The sequence below is a fragment of the Hemiscyllium ocellatum genome, chromosome 43, assembly GCF_020745735.1.
Source record: "Hemiscyllium ocellatum isolate sHemOce1 chromosome 43, sHemOce1.pat.X.cur, whole genome shotgun sequence".
In the NCBI taxonomy this organism is placed as follows: domain Eukaryota; kingdom Metazoa; phylum Chordata; class Chondrichthyes; order Orectolobiformes; family Hemiscylliidae; genus Hemiscyllium; species Hemiscyllium ocellatum.
Genome location: NC_083443.1, coordinates 7,320,038 through 7,340,850, shown reverse-complemented (window position 1 = coordinate 7,340,850; position 20,813 = coordinate 7,320,038). Strand labels below are relative to the sequence as shown.

Here is a 20,813-nt window from a genome sequence, read left to right as displayed (position 1 = left end):
GATGGAGCCCAGGGAGAGAGAACAACAGACAAAGACTTGGATGATTGTCTGCCAAGGAGAAAGAAAAGCTGGTAGTGGAGACCATAAGTCAGTGAAAATGGGTTGGCTGTGCTGAAAGCAGCCCATGTCATTACAGGGGTGTGGGATGGGTAAAGGATATAGTCAATTTCTAAAATTATTGAATTCTGTACAGAGTTCTGAAGGCTCAAATGGAAAATGTGATGCTGTCCTTCCAGCTTGCACTAAGTTTCGCTGGAGCATTGCTGTGGACGAGGACACCAATATTGGCCGGGGAAGCACAGTGGTGAATTGAAGGGGCTGGTATTTTTAGGTATTCCTATTTTATCTCCCCAATGTAGAGGAGACCACAATGTGAACAACAAATGAGTAGACTGGATTGAATGAAATGAAGGTAAAGCATTGCTTCAGATGGAAGGTGAACCTGGAGTCAGAGGAAAGAATGTAACTAGGTGGGTGTGGCATGGGAAGTGGGAGTGGAGTGTGGAGAGGTTATTGGGGAATGGTCACTGCAAAATACTACAAGGGAGGGGACTGGTGGTGACAACTGTTCCAGATGGTGGAAATGGTGTCTTGTGATTGGGCTTTTGCTGGGTTTCATATTACCTGTTTAACGAATTAATGGCAGAGTGGAATTAGATATGGAGAATGAGGAGGACTTTGGAAGTAGACCATGTTGGACCTGAAGATAGTGGGATGAGTGGAATTTGACAAAGTGGGCTATTACTAGGTGAGAGTAGTGAAGGAAGATTGCAATTAGACAGTGTTAATATTAATATATTTGGGGAGTGTGAGGAAATTGGAATTATGCTGTTTGGGATATTATTAGGTATGGGGATTGAGGGGAAGAATGGGATATTATTGGTTATAGGAATGAGGGAGAAGGTGGGATATTGCTGGGCATGAGTGAGAGGAGATTGGGATTAGACTGGATATGCTATTACTGACTATAGTGAATGAGAGGAAAGGTGTAATCTGACTAGGTGAAACATGGAAACATGCATGTGACAGCATTGACAGATCTCATGATCAGTTTTGTGCTTTTGAACGTTATGATTGTCAGTTGCTGATATTATGGGTAACATATTGCAGTTGACACCAAAGAACAACTAATTTGTTTTAGTGAACGCGTAACAAAATGCACTAACTTTTCTCCACAGGGACCAATGAACAAGCAATAATTGACGTTGTCTCCAATCGCTCAAATGAGCAAAGGCAGAAGATCAAATTGGCTTTCAAGACCCTCTATGGCAAGGTGTGTTTATAAACTATTAAACATTTAGCCCATTGCACCATTCCTGCCATCTCTCCACATCTCCTGACAACTTGTGATGGACCCACCTGGACAGAGGAATCATCATTCACTTGATCCAGTGTGCTAAGTCCAGTTAGGTCATCAAAACGTATAAAATTCTATCTCCTCCTCCAAGATGAAGATACAGTTCTTAGAGCTTAATGATCAAAGGGTGTGTGTGTGTGTGTGGGGATGGGGGGGGGGTGGTGAGGGGGTTAGAGCTTAGTGATCAAAGGGTGTGTGTGCGTGGGGGTGGGGGAGTGAGGGGGTTAGAGCTTAGTGATCAAAGGGTGTGTGTGCGTGGGGGGGGGCGCACGGGGGAAGTGGGGGGTGCGCGTGGTCAAAGCGGGGACAGTGAACTGAAGAGGATGGTCAGCTGTGACTGCATTAAATGCTACAGCAGTCTTAAAGGGCCAAATTGTCTCTTTCTGTTTCTATTTTCTGTGTTTCTAAATCTCCCTTCACTGAATCTTTTAAGCTCTACTGAATATAGGAACCTGTTGAGCCATTTTGTCCTCCTATGATAAACCTGCCATCTCAGGAATCAGTTTGGGTGCACTCCCTCTGTGGCTAGTATTCATTCATGGAATGTGGGTGTCTCTGACGAGGCCAGCATTTATTGCCTGTCCCGAACTGCCCAGTGGACAGTTGAGAGCCGATCACACATTGTTATGGATCTGGAGTCACATGTATGGCAGACCAGGTGAGGATGGCAGTTTCCTTCCCTGAAGGTCACGAATGAACCAGATAGATTTTTTCCAACAAGCGACAATGCTTTTATGGTCATCGTGAGACTTTTAATTCTAGAGTTTTTATTGAATTCAAATTCCACTATCTGCTGTCGCAGGATTTGAATTGTTATCCCCAGAACATTATCTGGGTCTCTGTATTAACAGACCAGCAATAATAACCACCCAGACCATCACCTTCCCAGAAGGGAGGCACCCCAGGAGCATGTAGGACTTGAGTCCAGGACCCTGGCCTAAAGGTAATGACACTATCACTATGCCACAAGGCCCCTCTATAGCCAGTATATCCTCTACTATATAAGATCAAAACTGCACATAATATTCTAGGTGTGGTGTCACCAAGACCTAGTATAGCTGCAGTAAGACTTTTGTACCCTCTACTCAAACCCTTTCGCAGTTAAGGCCAATGTAAAACTTGACCAGTGTATACAGGCACCCATGTCCCTTTGTAAACTGGTTTTTGTCAACCTGTCACAATTGGAATAATAATCTGCCATTCTATTTTTCCTACTGAAATGGATAACTTCACACAGATACTTATTATATCTGTTATGCATTTTGCCCGCCCACCCACTCACTTCTCTAATTTGCCCTGAAGCCTCTAAACGCATCCTCACTCCTCGCACTCCCATCCAGTTTTGTCATCAACAAACTTGAAAATCTTGCATTTGATTCCATCATCCAAATCATGGATACACATTGTGAAACACTGGGGCTGAAGAACTAATCCTTTGGTGTCTCACTACTCACTGCCTTCCACTCTGAAAAAGATCCATTTATTCTTACTCTGTGTCCTGTCTGCTAACCAATTGTCAGTTCATGTCACAGTATTATCCCTGATTCCATGTGTTTTGAGATTGCACATTAATCCATTGTGAGATGTTATCAAAAATTCTGAAAGTCCAAATACACCACATTTATTGGTTCTCCCCATCTATTATACTCCCTGTGTCTTCAAAAACCTCCAGTTGGTTTGTCAAAGATGATTTCATTTGCATTAATCCTTGTTGATTTTATGTAATGATTTTGGTATTTTTTAAGTATCCTATTATCAAATAATAATAGACTTCAACATTTTCCCGACTATTGATGTTTGGTTGACCGCTCTGTAATTTCTGGATTTCTGTTTCTCTCCCTTCCCAAATAATGGAGGTTATATTTACCATCTTCTGACATGCAGGAACTGTTACAGAACCTACAGAATTTTGGAGGATTACAATTAACTTAGTCAGTATTTCAGTGGCCAGCTTCCTTAATACTAGGGTGTAGATTATCAGGCCCTGGGAATTTGAGCTTTTGGTTCCATTAATTTGTCCAGCACAATTTCATTTGTTAGTAATTGACCCTTGCTCCCTGACATTCCTGGAAAATTACTTATATCACCTTTGAAGATTGAGCTAAAATAACTGCTTAACTGCACGTTGTTTCCTCATTCTCCACTAACCGTTCTCTTTCAGACTGTAAAGGGTTTGATTCAGTTAATCTTTTTCTTTTTGCATGCTTAAAAGCTCTTAGTCTGTTTTACTGTTCTTTGCAAGTTTCCTCACATTTTTTTCCCTCCTAATGAACATCTTGGCTCTTTGAATTCTGAACTGTTTCCAGTCCTCCAGGCTTGCTATTTTTTATGACTTAAAATGACTTTTCGTCAGAATTCTGTGGGGTGAAAACACAGCTCCATTCCAATGAAGAGTCACCATATTCACAACATTAATAGTTTCTTCCTTTAGGGAAAAGTAACCATAACATAGAGTCATAGAGATGTGCAGCATGAAAACAGGCCGACTGGATATTCGGAATTAGTCTAGTCCTATTTGCCAGCATTTGGCCCATATCCCTCTAAACCCTTCCTATTCATATACCCATCCAGATGCCTTTTAAATGCTGTAATTGTACTAGCCTCAACTACTTCCTCTGGCAGCTCAATACATACACACACCACCCTCTGCATAACAAAGTTGCCCCTTAGGTCCCTTTTAAATTTTTCCCCTTACCCGAAACCTATGCCCTCTAATTCTGGACTCTCCCACCCCAGGGAAAAGACCTTGTCTATTTATCCTATCTATGCCCCTCATGATTTTATAAGCCTCGATAAGATCACCCTACAGCTCCAGGGAAAACAGCCCCAGCCTATTTAGCTTCTCCCTATAGCTCAAGTGATAGAAAATGAAATTTCTGTTTGGGTTGGATTACTTTGTTTTCTATCTTAGTACGATTACCTTTTCCTAAAGAAATTCCTCCCCAGTGTTTTGCATGCATTCCTCTTCCACCAACCTTGCTGCTTATCACAGGACCCGCGGGTTCCCCACGAGTGGCATAGCCAGCCGATGGCAGACAGTGCAACACTTGGTTATTTGTTGTTCTGATTGTAGGAGTTAGTTGGCTGATCTGTTAATTTCACATGTACTTGGATGTTAACCCTTGAACCCTAAAAGTTTGCATGTATTGCCAAAGTATCTTATTCATTACACTAATTCCGCTTCCTGCAGTAGGCCCATATCTTTGAATGTTAACTCCTTCCAGATCTTTAACTCATCCTGTCCTTCTGCAGCATCTAGGACAATGCAGCACTCTCATCAGTGAAATGTCAGCCTGCAGGATGTCTTCCAAATGGAGATTGAACCCACTACCTTCCAACTTGGGGATGAGAATGTTAATAACATACATCTGAGGCTGATCTTGCCTGTTTAGGTTAAAATAAGGAGATGACATTTGAGCAAAATATGAAGCTAATGACCAATAGGAACTGCTTGCATTTTACTCAAAATGTAATCTTTGTGGGACCTGCCACAAAGCATCCAGTTACAGTATTCTGTTACTGATGGACAATTCTTTGTGAATTTGCTTTCCTTTTAAGGATTTGATTAAGGACCTGAAATCAGAACTGACTGGAAACATGGAGGAGATCATTCTAGCCCTCTTCATGCCTACCACTTACTACGATGCATGGAGTCTGAGAAAAGCCATGGAGGTTTGTTGACTATAGCACTGTGCAGTGAAATGTATCCATGCATTTGAGGAAATGCTGTTAATACCGAACTGTCTCTCCCACAAACAATTCAGATTGTTCTGTTAATTAACACTTTGTTTATAATGTCTAAACTATTTAATTAATTGATGTTTATTTTGCAGTTTAGCCTCTTCCATGTCACATGACTGAATGCGTCCTCTTTCTTGAGTTCCCTTAGATGAAGATGATAATATGGTTTTCAATCTCCCTATTAAGACTTTTATTCTCTGGATAAAAGAGGATCAGTGACAAAGCAAAGGATCCATTTGAGGTGTCACTGAGCATTGAAACAGAACAAAATACCTCTGAGGTCACAATTTGATGGCCATGGGAATAGAGAACAAGGAGTTTAAACTCTGAAAGGTCTAGGGAGTAACAATTGTTACCTCATCACCCCACAATTGGAAATCCAATTTAGGGCTACAAAGTCTCAAAGAAATGAAACCAGATGGATCACCTGGCATTGTCCTAGGCACCAGAAAAGACAATGGCAAAAAACAGCTCTGCTGACCATGTGGAGTCTTCCTCACTAACATCTTGGGAGGGGCTAGTGCCAAAACTGGGAGAGCTGTCTCACAGACCAGCCAAGCGACAGCCTGACATAGTCATTCTCATGGAATCATACCTCACAGGCAATGTCTCAGACACTCCATCACTGCCCTACATATGTTCTGTCTCACCAGCAGGATAGACCCAGACGAAGTGGCAGCACAGTGGCATACAGTCAAGAGGGAGTTACCCTGGGAGTCTTCAACATTGACTCTGGATCCCATTGACTTTAAGACCTGAGGTTTTGTGGCTCCAGGTCAAACATGGGCAAGGAAGCCTGCTGCTGATTACCACATACTGTCCTCCCTCAGCTGATGAACCGGTACTCCTTAATGTAGTACAACACTTAGAGCAAGCACAGTGGATGGCAAGGGTACAAACTGTACTCTGGGGGATTTGTGTTCACCACCAAGAGTGGCTCAGCAGCAGCACTACTGGTCAGGTCCTAAAGGTCATAGCTGCTAGACTGGGCCTGTGACAGGTGGTGAAGGAACCAACAAGAGGGAATAACAATCTGCCAGCTGCAGATGCATTTGTCAGCGAAAGTATTGGTAAGAGTGGCCACCGCATATTCCTTGTGGAGATGAAGTCCCACCTTCACATTGAGAATAACTCAGTGAATGCAATGTTGGAGGGAATATTACAGCACAAATAGTGTGTGTTAACATGTTTGTGTGTTGTTAACTCAGATTGCTGCATTGTACATCTTAACATTATTCTTGTTGACCCAGGATGTTGGAGCTGGGGAGTAGCTGTGGTAAATACAGAAGACAGGTTCTGCATCATTATCTGATTAATTCTCATGGAAGTTGTTAGGACAACATCAAGGTTTTTTGGAATACATTCCTCAGGCAGAGTTTGCTTGCTTTTCTGTCCAGGGTAAGGGGAGGAGTGGGTGGATGAGTGAGATGTTTTGATTAAGTGCATTAAAAATGTATGACTAATTTTGTAGGCAGTGTTACTTTAAGACTTGGAGCTGCATTTAATCATTCAGTTGCTGCCTGGGATTTCTTCCTGCAGCATATACTCCTGTGGTTAGCGCTGCTGTAACAGGAAATGGAACATGTATTTCAGCTTCCCTTTCAAAGTTCCCTGGATTAATGTTTAAACTAAAACTTGGGCATTTTTGTCTGGATTTCAGACTTTAAACTGAAATGTGATGAAGAAACCTGTCTTGTTTCAAGGTCCAGCTTCTGCCACAGATACACAACACTGCACATTCTGAAATGGAGAGTTTGAGAAACCTCAGTGACAACCAATTGCTGTCTCCGTGTCCACGCCCAAGCTGAGCTCACTTTGGTAGCTACAGCTGTACTGGGTGGAGGCTTGAAAATGTTAGTGTTTGGAAAATGAGAGACACCAACTGCTGGTTTTAATTTAAATGTTTTATTTAAAATATTTTTCCCCTTTGAACGAATGTGCCCTCAGAGTACTTGATTAGTGAGTGAAGAGGGAACTTTATTTTGTATTTAACCCTGTCCTGGGAATGTTTGATGGGATAGTACAGAGGGAGCCTGTGATTTGCAGGTGTTTGGGGTAGTGGATATTTGTACACATGTGCATGCTAATCTAGAGCCTCATGACAAAATATATTGGACTGTCAAGTAAAAATCAGTGATCAGGAAATTCAAAGGTGCAGTAGTCAACTATTGCATTAAGTGGTAAATCATATAACATACTTCAAAGATTTATGAATATGAAGGAATTAATGAATCAAAAAGTCAAGGTTCTTGAGTGCAGAGGAGAGTTGCCAGAATGGAATGTGCATGAGTACCTTTACTTATGTGGGAAGACTAGACAAAATAGGAATGAGGTGAACAAGAGATTCATTACTGCTGTTCAAAGTGGATAAGTGGACTGTAAATATAAAGTCAAACTGTTCCCACTAGCAAGCATTAACCAGTGAATGTGGATTTAATATGGTTGGTGAAAGAATCAGAATGGAGCCGATTAATTTTTTTTTGCACAGTGAGTTACTATGATCTGGGCTATTTTGCCTGAAAAGCTAGTGGAAGATTCAGTGAAGAATTCCAAAAGGGAATTTACTTATAGACATGAAAAAAAAATGCAGGGCTTTGGCGACCAAGGAGAACAAGAGCCTAATTGGATAACACATTTGAAGAGCCAGCACAGGCATGATGGGCCACGTGGTCATCCCCAAATTCTATGAATGTAATGAAAAAAAGATTTAAATAAATTAAACTAGGGGAGCCCTTGCGATGGTGACAGTCAACTAGTAACTTTGCAGCTTTTGAATGTAGTGTTGTGCAGAGAGATCGGTAATTGTCTTTACATGTTGTTTACAGCGCAACTGTGGTTTCTCTCTCTCAACTCACAGACTCTGCAAATATCAAGTCAGAGGGAGTAGTCCAGGGCCCCTTGACTGCAAATGTGGCAAGTGATTACTGAGGCATACCTTGGAAAGTGGACGCGAGGAATGTCTGATCAGTCATAATCCTATTCGAGGGGCAAATGACCTACTCCTGTTATTTCTTATGGCGTTATTTATTGTAAAAGGGTTATACTTGGAATTGGTATGACTATATCTGTTGTACCATGTAAAGTTTCGGTCTCCTTATTTAAGAAATGATATAAATGCAATGGAAGCAATTCGGAGAAGCTTAAAAAAACTGACACATGGGTTGGGCAGATCATCTTGTGTGGAAAAGTTTAACAGGCTGGATCTGAAGAATAAAAGGAAATCCTGTTGAGTAATAGAGGATCTTGAGGGGACTTGACCGAGTGGGATGTCGAATGGAGGCTAGGAGACAAAGTTTAAAAATAAGGGATCTTTCACTTAAGGTTGAGATGAGAATTTTTTTCTGAGGTTTGTGAGCCTTTGGCACGCACTTCCTTCAGAGTAGCATAGGCAATGTCATTAAGCTTTTTTTAAGGCAGAGACAGATTCCTGAATGAAACAGAATTCATAAGCAGTACTGGGAGGGTCAGCAGGAAAGTGTATTTGAGAGCATTGAGAAAGTAAGGACTGCAGATGCTGGACAGGCAGAGTTGAATGATATGGTGCTGAAAAAGCACAGAAGGTCAGACAGCATCCAAGGTGCAGCAGAGTCAACATTTCAGGCATAAGCTCTTCATCTGGAATGAAGACAGCATGTAGTTGAGAGCATGGTCAGGCCTGGGAACCAAATTATGTACTTCATCTCCTAACTGTGTGTTTGTATGCTACACTGTGGGTTGGACAGTCTTTTGGAGGAGACATTAAATTACCTCAGCCTTTTTTGGTTGAACAATGCAATCTATGACACTGATCACAGATTTCCCTGTGGAGTCATGACCCATTTTCCCCTCACTCAACATGACTAAAACAAACTGATTTTAATCACATTGCTGTTTCCCCTACTTCCAAGCTGAAGTTTCTGTAATTTCAGTTTTACTCTTGCTAAAGCCCTGTGATGAATCTTCATTATCTACTTCTCTTGGCCTCAGGACCACATCCCAGCTTCCCTGAGTGAAAATACACCCATCTAATGGAGAATATATGGGGGTGTAAATCTCTTTATAAATTTATTAATTTGCAAATTAATTGGAATTACATATGTTCCTGTATAATGGGTTCATTTCTGTTCACCGTGCCTGGTGTTTTGAGGTTCCTGACAGTGAATCTGTTACGATTTCAGAATAATGCTGACTGCCTTACTCAGTGTTGGTATGATCACTGTGTTTCCACCCCGTGCCATTGGCAAAATATCTCTGCCCCACAGAAGTTTAGAAATGGTGTGTTGTATTTACTCCGAAAATATCCAAGGCAGCGCTAATTTGTGTGCTGCTTAGTTGGAACCATTGCATCGTAGCGAGGGACAGTCATCCTGCCTGATGACCTTATTAATCCTCAGTGCTTGATTGAAGCACCAGCCTAGGTTAGATGTTCAGGTCTCCGGAGTATGGCTTGAGTCAGCTTTTCTTGCCGAGTGAAGTGGATAGTGTATTGTACTAATGGTAATGGTATACCGTGATCAAATGATGGACTCTATACCATTCACAATGTGCACTATGACTAAATGGAAGGTGTGTGTGTGTGTGTGTGTGTGTGTGGAGGGGAGGGGGGGGGGGGGGGATAGTGAAGGTGAAGTTGAAGTTGCAATGTGGGTTTGACACTCTCAATGCCAGTTATACCACCTTGTGTTGTAGAAATAATTGCTTTCAAGTCCCCTTGTTTTTCTCCCTTCACTCCCATAGGGAGCTGGAACACAAGATCGGGTTCTGATTGAGATCCTTTGCACCAGGGGTAACCAGCAGATCCGAGACATTGTGCGCTGTTATAAGGAGGAGCTGGGCCGAGATTTGGAGAAGGATTTGAAGAAGGATACGAGCGGCCATTTCAGGAGATTGCTGATCTCCATGGCTCAGGTCAGTGATGTGAAGAGCTTGCTTGGACTTACCAAGGGGTCATCTGATTGTCTGAGTTTTCAATCCAATGAATTAGATAATCTACCAGTGAGGAAGTGGGGAGCTCCTAATCATTGTCTTGTCATGTACAGATGTTCCCCTCCATGACTATCTCGGGCTGGTTCTCAAGCTGCCCGGGATTCTCCTCCAAGCCATTGTGCGTTGGTGCAATGTATGACCAACCACTAACAGTTTAAGACCCTACTCCAGGTAATGAAGTTTTAAACTGAACTAGCTTAGATATTTCTTTCCCTGCTCCAGTGAGGATGACCATGTGAAAGCAGAGCCTCTTTGCTGAACTGTGCATCCACACTTTTGGCTGTACAGTGTGGGGGTCTGGTTGCTCAGCACTACCCACTGAATTTAACATGATGCACATATCCTTCCTGTTTCCCTTTACTCCTCCCTCCACTCTCCTCTCCCTCATGCCTCTCTCTATAATCTGTGCATTTTCTTGCTGCAGCAACTGAGGAAAAGACCTTGGAAATTTACCACACCCTTTAGAAAGTCTTAAGGCCAATGAAAGCTCCTCAGTATTTTCTCTTGTTAACAGTGCAGTGTCTGAGGTTGGCCTGGGAGTAGGTTGTGAGTCTGTGTGATACATGAGGAAATCTGGAGCTCTGGCTTTTAGGATTTTTTTTGGAAAGTTCAGCTGTCTGAAAATTGAAAGAGGGCAGGTTCACTTGTTTCAGTTACAAATCTGTTGCTACTTTACAACATTAACCATGTTTTCCACACATTCAAGTGTGGAATCTTTAACCAGTTAGGTTTTCACTCCTGTATGGGTACAGACACAGCCTGGCTGGTCCCAATCTGTGTTGAATAAGCTGCTTCCAAACAGGAAATTAATGTGAATGTTGCTGTGACAACTTTGTTCCCTTGAGTCCCCTAGAAGATTAAAGAATAAAAAGCCAGGGAGATGGAGGGTGTGCATTAGCCTGGAGCATCTGTAATGAACCAGCGATACTCAGATTGCACTTTGTGGAACTGAATTCAGTAATCCTGCCTGATCTGATGAAACTGGCAAAAGTGTGGCCTGGCATCTGGACCCTAATGTACTGAAGTATTTCCAGGATCGAAACCTGCCAGCACTATCTAGTCTAGCCAACATACCAAACCCACACTGCATGGATGGCTGATAATTCTCTCAGGACAACCAAGAGAAGAAATAACTGTTCACATCAGCTTTGACCACTTCCTAACACTTATGAGAACAAAGTAGCAACTCCTGCTGGAGTGTGTGTACGTGTGTCTGTGTGAAACAGCCTTGGACAGGATGCTGCACACTGGGTGAGTTATCAGGAGCTGCTGTTACCTTGGAAACAATATCCAAGGTAATGAGGAGAATCAGAGACCTCCGTGTTATGAGATCTCCTTTTAGCTGGAGATGAACCCCAGACTGGAAACTAAAGTGTGAGCCTGACTTAAAACCCACTGGAATCATCTCTTGATTTCTATTCACAGGGCAACCGCGATGAGAATCAGACGGTGGACATGGCGAAAGCGACTGCAGATGCAGAGAGGCTATTCCGGGCTGGGGAAGGGAAGCTTGGCACAGACGAATCGACCTTCAACATGATTCTTGCAACTCGCAGCTTCCCCCAGCTAAGGGCAACTATTCAGGAATACGGCAGGGTAAGCCAGTGTAAACCTCCCCTCTGTCAACATACTGAACAAGGGACAGATGGAATTGACCTGGATTGTGTGGATTTATTTAAGGGTTTAAATTTATTAAGCGTTTTCATGGACTTACCTATTGCTTGTGATAGTGGAGTTAAGGGGTAAAAGCTAATCAATTTAAACAAACAAAACTCTCTGCCTCAGGATTCCTTTAGTCTATTTATGCTGCTCAGTCTCCTGACAGCTCTCTGTCTTACCCTAAAGCAGGGTGCGTTGCTTGACATGGGGAGTGGGCAAGAACACTGGAAATGGTTTGCAATGTTCTCAGCAAAGAGCTAGAATAGACATGGTGGGCCTAATGGTTGTCACCTGTAGTCTGACTTTAGGTTCTGAGATAAAAGATTGAAACAGATCAAAAGAGATTTCCTCGGGGTGCTCTGGTTTCATCCCACAATCCAAAGATGTGCAGATTGGGTGGACTGACCGTACTGAATTGCCCATAATGTCTTGGGATGTGCAGGCGAGGTGGATTAGCTATTGGAAATGCAATGTTAGCAATGGCCACAATGGGCTGAATGGACTGTTTCCATACTGAAGGGATTCTATGAAATCACTTTCAAACAAAAACAGGAATAGCTGAAGAAACTCAGCAGGTCTGGCAGCATCATGCCTTCTGAAGTGGCCACTTGGATCTGAAAAGCTAACTTTGCTTTCTCTTCACAGATGCTGCCAGATTTGCTTAGTTTTTTCGAGCTATTTCTGTTTTCATTGAAGATTTCCAGCATCCACAGGGTTTTTGTTGAACATTCAAATCATGTTGCTTTTCTGCAGCTCCTCATTTCTCACCTTTTTAAGGAGAGTCATTATTACTGGATCCTCTCCCATATTATTGGTGTCAATCATTATTTGTTTGCTCAACAGTGAGGCTTCAATCCGTTTGTAATCTCCTCCTTGTCAATGACAGGGTCACTTATGTTTGTTCTTCAGGGACCTTACTTTTTATGAGCATTTTATTTTTCATGTTCATCTTTGGAACCTTTTTAATACTTGCTTTATATTCCTTTTTTATTGTTTTGTACAGTCAGCCAGATATTATTATTTCTTTGTATCTCTTTTCATTTGACGTGTTTCTTACTTTTGACCACATGTGCCTACCTGCATTATGGTCCTTGTAGATGATGATCATTGTTTTCCGACAAATGTTTCTTTGAATACCTCCAAGATGGACAGATTTTTCCTCCTTGTCCAGTTTGAGCCAAACCCAGCAGATTGCAATTTGTTGAATTGAGCTTTGATTTAAAAGTGATTTCTCCACAGTTATCTAAAAGGGAATTGCTGAAAGCTGTTGACCGGGAGTTTTCGGGAGATGTGCGTGATGGAATGCATGCTATTGGTAGGTTTGACGTTACAATCATCAGCAATACCCTACAACTTGAACTTGGCTTCTTCAGTTGAGAATCATACACTACCTTTCCTCCCTCTTTCGCTGTCTCTCACCTCCTGTCCTGCACATTGCTCCTCTCGGCCTTTCTTTTTCCCCTCTCTATTACCCTCCCCTTTCTCCACTCTCCTCATGTCTGCACCATCCCATTGCCAGCTCTGTTTTCATTCTCCTCCACCCAGCCTGTCTGCTATTCACACTCTGCCTGCTTTATCCTGCACAATTACCATGATTCCTTGTGCTTTCTTGCTGCACTGGGCCAGGACCTGGTACTGGTCTCCCTGCCTTAAAATTCGCACACTCCATTTGATAACAACATTCTCTTGAGTCTTTCCTTCAATCAGCCTGATTACCCAGTTTCACCAAGTTTTTATCTTCTGGAGTCTCACCACCTCTAGTTTGAAATTTGTTTTTATTATTGTGATTTGTTTATCTGTCTTAGTGGCACAGAATAGAAACAGCGGAGTCTGTAAAATGTATCAAAATTGTTTAACAAAAACAGTGATTGCTGATTCAGTTGGAGGGAGAAGGAAGAGTGTTGGATAAAAGCAGCTCTTATTTCATGGGTAGCCGTGACATGCCTTCAGTATTTTCGTGTTTTGATTGTCTTGTTACAAGCTGTTGCTGTTTATGAAGGCTTATCCTCTTGCCTTTCCCTTCTAGTTCAGTGTGTGGTCAACCGCCCAGCATTCTTTGCTGAAAAGCTCTACAAGGCCATGAAAGGCGCTGGTACCAGTGACTCTACTCTCATCCGATGTATTGTCACTCGCAGCGAGGTATGAATGCATGTCCGAGATGGCATTGTTCTGTTCCTGTCAGATGCTTTTATCATGCAAATTGTAACTGTGTTTAACTGGGTTGGTGCTACTCTCTGACAAAGCTGCCATCCTCGTCCAAATGCACAAGTTCTAGATTCAATCCTGAGTTTATTGACCAAATTGCTCTTGAATGCACCAACACATTTGATAATAGCTTGAGAAATGGGATGGTCATCTGTAAAGGAAATACTTGCCAATTGGCAGTTATGAGCCATGGGATTAACTGAATGGCTCTTTCACAGACAAGCTGGTTGAAAAAACCACTTTCTGTGCAGCAATATTGAATGATCTCAACCAGCAGCTGCAGCATTTATTTACCTGGGCTACACATTTGTGACTCTGGATTGGGAACTTTTTGACACGGACTAGGTATAAATTTTGAGACCATTGGATCTATTTGTTCCACCCCTGCCCTGTGGTGTATTCAGAGCTATACATTAGACTCTCATACGTGATGTGAAAGACATCTCAACAGTACATAAACTGAAAGCCCACTTCATTGAGTGAAAAGTGATGCAGGTTTCTCATGCATTTTGGATCAGCTGCAATCTCCATTTCATGTCATTGTGCATTCTGATTTTTAATGTCCTTTCGCTCATACTGCAGTCACCATTGTTATTCATTGGTTATGTTTATATTTGTAGGTTTTGCACTTGCCCATTACTCCCAGCAATCTGCCCTCACTTCATGGCTGAATATGGCCTCCATCCCCTGCCCTCTTCTCTCTGCTATTCAGCTCACCATGACAGTGCTATTCATTCTGTCTTAGTTTATGCCCCATCAGCAGAATACAGCTCTCCACAACCTGCAGACCAGCTCTGACTGCTTACAGTTGTATAATTGTTTCGTAGAGTCTGAGTAACATTACTACAGCTTTCTTTCTTGAACTATAATTTATTATACCAAATACAAATTTAAATTTTATTTTATAGTTCTGAAATAGAAAGCAAAAAGCTTGAATCCATCTCACTGTATTTTGATTATCAATGTGTCCTCCACAGACTGATCTTGTTCAAATCAAGCAAGCGTTTTGGGAGAAGTACCAGAAGACTTTACGTTCGATGGTGGAGAGTGACACTAGTGGAGACTACAAACGTTTGTTGGTGTCAATTATTGGGAACTAATTCTGAAATTATAGCTTCTGGGTGACTTAATGAGTTTTTCTTAACAATTGCATCAATCTTGACTTTATTATTAGTGAAAGGAGAAAGAGACAACATTCCTTCTTGAATCATTTCTCACTTGATAAATTTGGTCTACTTAAGTGATGATATGACATAATGTCCCACATGAAGCCATTTTAATGTTAGACTTTCCTGTCCAGCCAAAGGTAGCTGGGTGGAAACTCTTCCTGCTCAAGCTACTTGGCTGATACAATCAGCTGCCCTACCTGACAGGAGAACAATCTGCTCAGTCACTTTCCATAATGGAGAGAACAAATCCAGGCTTTTGGAATAAGCTTCTAGTAATCCGTATGGGATTTCAAACAGTGGGTTAATAGTTGAGTGTTAAACAGCTTTTAGTGCTGTTTAACACTGTTAACTATTAACCCAAAGCGGATGTTCTGGTGACAAGTGCTAAAAGTAATAGTTTGTGCTGTAATGGTAAGATTGTTTTTTTTTTAATGAAACAAAAGTATGAATTGGTTTTCTTCCTGTTTCACCTTATCTGCTCATGGCCCATTATTGAATTACAGTACACCCACTTGCCAATTTTTACTATTCTACAATTTCTTTCCCTCACTTCTACTGAGGATGTCTGGACTGCAGCTACAGGAAGTAGCTTAGAGTTTTCAATACTACCTCAAACAGTGCTCTCGTCTCTCATGAGTTTTCTCAACCTAGTCAGTGCACCATGTGGAAAAGTTTTGACTTGATTAATGTGAAGAAATATTGTCTCTGAAATTTGAAATATGAGAAACTGTTAAAAATTGGGAATATTTCTGAACAGTGGTATCATTAATCCTGTGGGGTCTAGTAATTTGAATTGTCATAAGATTGTATTCAGTTGTATTCCCTGAAATTGTTACTGGATGAAATATGTTCACCCTCCAAAAATGACGTTGATTGCAACACGATGCTTTAGACTTGCATACTAATGATGGAGATGTGCTGCGGAGGTCTCTTCAAAGGACCTTCACTCCACCCAATATAGCTCAAAATTTGGCTGAATTCTGAAAGCAATCCATTGGAGATGCTCATCTGGTGAAATAAAAACAGCTGCAGCACTGAAGATCTGAACAGAAAAACAATGTTAAGTTTTTTTCTCTACAGATGCTGTCAGAACTCCTGTGCTTCTCCAGCTCTATTGCCTTGCTCCCTATGAACCTGTGCACTTCACTGCTTTATTCTCAGCTTGGTGGCAGGGTGGCATGTTATCTGCACTAAAATGTATTTAAGAATTCTATATTAATACCATATATTTACTCTATAGCTCTCTTATACAATATTTGCCTTATATACTGAATGCAATTCTATTTTATATTTCTAAAGTAGAAAATAAAGAATATAATCCTTGTTCCTGCACTTTGATTGTACATGTGTCTCTTCTACAATGAGGGTCAGTAGGTTGTAAACTTAGTATTTGTCACCCTGACTGGGTCTGAGCATTAAATTTGTAATTTTTTTTTGTCTGGATACTGGTAGACTTCCAGAACTCAAGTATGCTTCTTCTTAGCCTCATTTCAATTGATTTTGAAAGCTTTTGACCTGTCGTGAAGTAGTCTGTCTTTTTCATCACATCATGAATCTGTCCCACTTCTCATCCAGGAATGGGTAGTAAAGACCATTGATTTGCAGAAATGTTGGTAATTGCTAAACTAGTGCTCAGGGAAAAGAAGAGGAAATTGTTGACTGGAGGCTGTGGCCTAGTAAATTCTCCCAGGAGATTGCAGTTGCCCTCTTGTGACCCTCCTGGCAAAGGGCTGGGTTATTATTTTGAATCTGATGAAATGAAGGCTGGATGACTTGAGTGTGGGAGATTGGCTTTACCCCATAGACTTGTGAATCACTGCAACCACTAACCAGCCTTGAACGGTGGGCCACACTGTAACCTGTAATCCTGATTTATCATTGCTCATGCTGGATTATCGTTTTCTACTTTAAAATTATGTTGCCAATATTCTTAGATTTTTGAAAAAGGTCAATGTCAGTAAAATGAAATCACTGTAAAATACTTGTGATAGGAAGCTGTACAAGAATCTGTACATCCTGACCTGATGCTGATTCAAATTGTCAAATGTTTTGCCAACACTGAAATAAAAATGTGACCTTGAGCCATGTAGTCTTCTTGTCTTGTGTATGTGTACAGTGCAGGGGAAAAATTGAATGGTCCCTACACTACAGTTATCTAGATTGCCCTCAAATACACATGTTCATTACATCAGTCTTGGTCCTGTCACTTCCAAGGCCAGTCCTCTCCCACATTTGTGGATTAGCAATATACAGACTTCTAGTTTACTGAATAACATGAGTCATTTAAAGGGCTAACTAGTAATGATACATATGGAGGGTTCAGGATTTGGTGTCTAATACAGAGTATGTGGGGTTGGCTTTTCAGATGAAACTTAAGTTTGGACCAGCAATCTGGCTTCTGATTGGTTCGAATAAGATTAGCTCGTGCTATGAGGTACTAGGCAGTATGATCACATTTAAAAGTTGAGGTGCTGCAGAAATGGCAGTTACCTTAGGAAGACTGCAAGGAAATTAGACTTAGACTTAAAACACTACTTTAGGAGCAAAATATTACTTAATGCACTCAAGATGGTAGTAGATGAGTAATCCAGAATTAAGGGGCCTCACTGGGGGAAAAGGTTCAAATTCCACTTTGGTAGCTGATTTTATTTATTGAATCTAAATTCAATCTAGAATTGAATGCTCATCTCAAACGATGACAATAACAACAACTGTTGATAAGTCCCACCTAGTTCACTAATGCCTTTTTAAGGAAAGACATCTGCTATCCATACCTGGTGTCCTATATTAAGTCTCTACACTTATGTCAATGTGCTTTTTCTCAGTTGTCCCCTTAAATAACTGAGTGACTCACTCATGGACAATTAAGGACGCACACTCAAAAGTCCAAGAATAGCAGGAGTGCAGTGGCTTTGGAATTTTTCAGATCATTTCATAAAACATTAACTGAATAACAACTCACTTTGCATTAGAACAAAGCAAACAGCTTCTTAGTAGTTAATGACCAGGATTCAAATGCCTCTCCTCCACATAATAGACACCTGATCTTGTGCTTCAGAGGGTAAGATCCTTTCTGGTGTAATTGACCTTCAGACACTAAGCAGAGTGGCGCAAAACCCAGGCATTGGTTATGCTTGCCAAGATCCTGTTACATCTCAAACGTCTCAACTATATCCATGTAGCAACATCCCTGAACCTCACTGTCCTTCAAAGAGTCTTTCAAGAGTCTGGTACTTCACACCCAACCTGCCCTCCAGCTTTTGTAAGCTTAGAAATTGTTCCCAATCTTGGATTCCTGCCACCTAATTCTATTGATGTTAGCAAGAAGTGAGAATGAACTCTGATCCTTCTCTGGCTCCATCTGCTATGAGATGGGGATCACATTTGAACAGAATGCCTGAAGGCTGTGATTTCAGTGACAGAGCTCCCATGCTCTTTTTCTGTGAGACAAGAGTAGGAATGGGAAGCAATCCTTAAAGCTGCTGAGAAATGCTCTGCTCAGAGACAACAATCAAAAATGTGTTTCCAGTCACTTCTGAAAGTAGTGACTAGCTCCTAGGCAGAAATACATTGAGAACACGTGGAAACTCCTGCAGTCTGCACCACATTCCACCCCACCTCCTCTCCCCCCTCCACCCGCAACAAAATCCATCCACAGCTGCCTCCTTCATAACCCTTAATGCCTCTCTGACTTGCAAATACTTTCTCTCCAGCTAAATATGACACTACCTCACCCTTGCCAAATTGGGCAGTGGGTGCACAAATCTGGTTTTGGTAGATTCCATGCATAATTCTACTCCAGCTAGTAGTGAGACAATTCAATGTGATATACTATAGCAACAACACATGGCTGGAAGTGTTTTCGAAGATAGAAATGCTGCCTATCAAAGTGTGGAAGCATATGTTCAAAATCAAGCCACAACACATTGAAGCTGCTCAGCATGTCAGATCAGTCATAAACCTGCGAGACTTCCTAGCAATAATCTCAAGAGCTGCAAATTCTCATTGGTTAGATGGGGAAATTCAGATGAGAAATTCAAGCTACTACGGACAGAGGGGTCTAAAGGATAGCTTTCTACATTGGCTACAGGGAATTCCTCCACTGAAAATATCTACCCTTTTCTTCGTACTTGCTTTAATATCAAAACCCAGGCAGGTCATACTCACAATTAAATTTAACACTGCCAACTCTATAATTGGACAGGTTTTGGAGAATTTGCTACACAACCCGATCTTTTAGGACTGAGATGGAGGAGAAACGTCTTCATTTGTGGTGTTACAGAAGTTTCTACCCAGAAGGCTGTTGATGTTCTGTTACTGATTATACTTTTAAAACATTTTTTAAACTCTCAGGAATCAAAGGATACAGGCAGTTCGAAAACATGATGGTTGCATTCTTATGCAACCCCACTTTATAGAAAAATCGTGCTTCAGAAACAGCGCTTAAAGTGTTGGTGACGTAATTGTGTTCCAGCCAATGTTTTAAAAGTTCGTGCTTTCGAAATAGTGCCCCCAATTTGTCAATCGCCTTACAGCGAATTCACATTAACCAAACAATCGTTGTAACAGAACAACCTGTCTTGAGCACACCAAGTGTCACAGCAGGTTTAAAGGGCTGTGCACACTCTACCCTGTTTGACTAACCACCCTGTCAAGACATAACCTTTTGATTCCCATCTCCAATACGGTCATAATCAGAAATGATAATGTTCAAAGAAGCTTCCAATTAGGTTTGAACCTCCACAGTTTTTTCCCATAGGTGTTTTCTGACACCAATACTTGGGAGATGTGTTCTCAATTTCTAGAGACTTCAGAAGAGAATCCTCCAGGGTTTGTAATTTCAGTTGCAACTTGGAAGAAGTAACAGATTTATTTTGTGTTGCTGGCATAGATAGGGAATTTAATGCTGAGACTATTTAACCTATATTCCAGAAACATTTGAGTTGTCTCCAAACAATGAAGATGCTGATAAATAATTCACTTGCCCCTGAATCCACACATCTCAGTCAATGGAAGTTACCACTCCAGCCCAAAGGCAGCTGTCATTAGAAATTACTCTGTGCTCTGGTTACTGTCATGAAAGTCCTGATTCTGTGACAGGGATGACAGTGAATGGGTACAAAGGCAAGGATTATTGTATTGAGAGGAGTGAGGCCGTGAGAAACCTGAAGGCCACAAATATTGGTCACTCTGGTTATAAAAAGAGATACGAGGAATGAAAGAAGAACAGTGAAGACCAGAAGCCATGCTGCCTTGAAATGCAGGTTAAAATCATCAAATATCAGAAGTCACCTTTTAGATTTGTTGTACTTCCTATTTTTCAAATCACAAAACTCCAGTTTTTCTGCCTGACTGCATCTGCAGTTTTTAAAAATAAATCCAAGCAAGTCATCCATCTCATCATCTACTGACTATCTTTTAGTTTCCTGTTCAGGTTCCAAGCATATCCTGCACTGTGTATATTCGACCAACTTCTGTTTTTCCAAAACAAAACCTCGGCATCAATCCAAAAGAGGGATCTTTAGACAAGGAAAGACTTGCATTTATATTATTTCCCTGACCTCAGGATTCTGCAAAGCATTTTATAGCTAATAACATCAATTTGATGTTTAATCACTTTTAATATCGCAAATATGTCAGCCACAGCAGGATCACAGCAGCAACGACTTGCTAAATACCAGCTAATCTAGTTTTATGTTTGGCTGCGGGATAAATAT

The 20,813-nt window shown here is 41.3% G+C and overlaps 1 protein-coding gene across 1 annotated transcript in view; it reads left to right on the top strand.

Annotated features, from left to right (window-relative positions):
- Nucleotides 1–17,177, top strand: part of LOC132835080 (annexin A7-like) — a 53,379-nt gene extending 36,202 nt beyond the window's left edge. Inside the window, exons 7-13 of the mRNA XM_060854378.1 lie at nt 1,179–1,273; nt 4,916–5,029; nt 9,815–9,985; nt 11,489–11,659; nt 12,962–13,037; nt 13,749–13,861; nt 14,905–17,177. Coding sequence (XP_060710361.1) covers nt 1,179–1,273; nt 4,916–5,029; nt 9,815–9,985; nt 11,489–11,659; nt 12,962–13,037; nt 13,749–13,861; nt 14,905–15,027 — 863 coding nt within the window. The 3' untranslated portion in view covers nt 15,028–17,177. The remainder of the gene's footprint in view (nt 1–1,178; nt 1,274–4,915; nt 5,030–9,814; nt 9,986–11,488; nt 11,660–12,961; nt 13,038–13,748; nt 13,862–14,904) is intronic.
- The last annotated feature ends 3,636 nt before the right edge of the window (nt 17,178–20,813 follow it).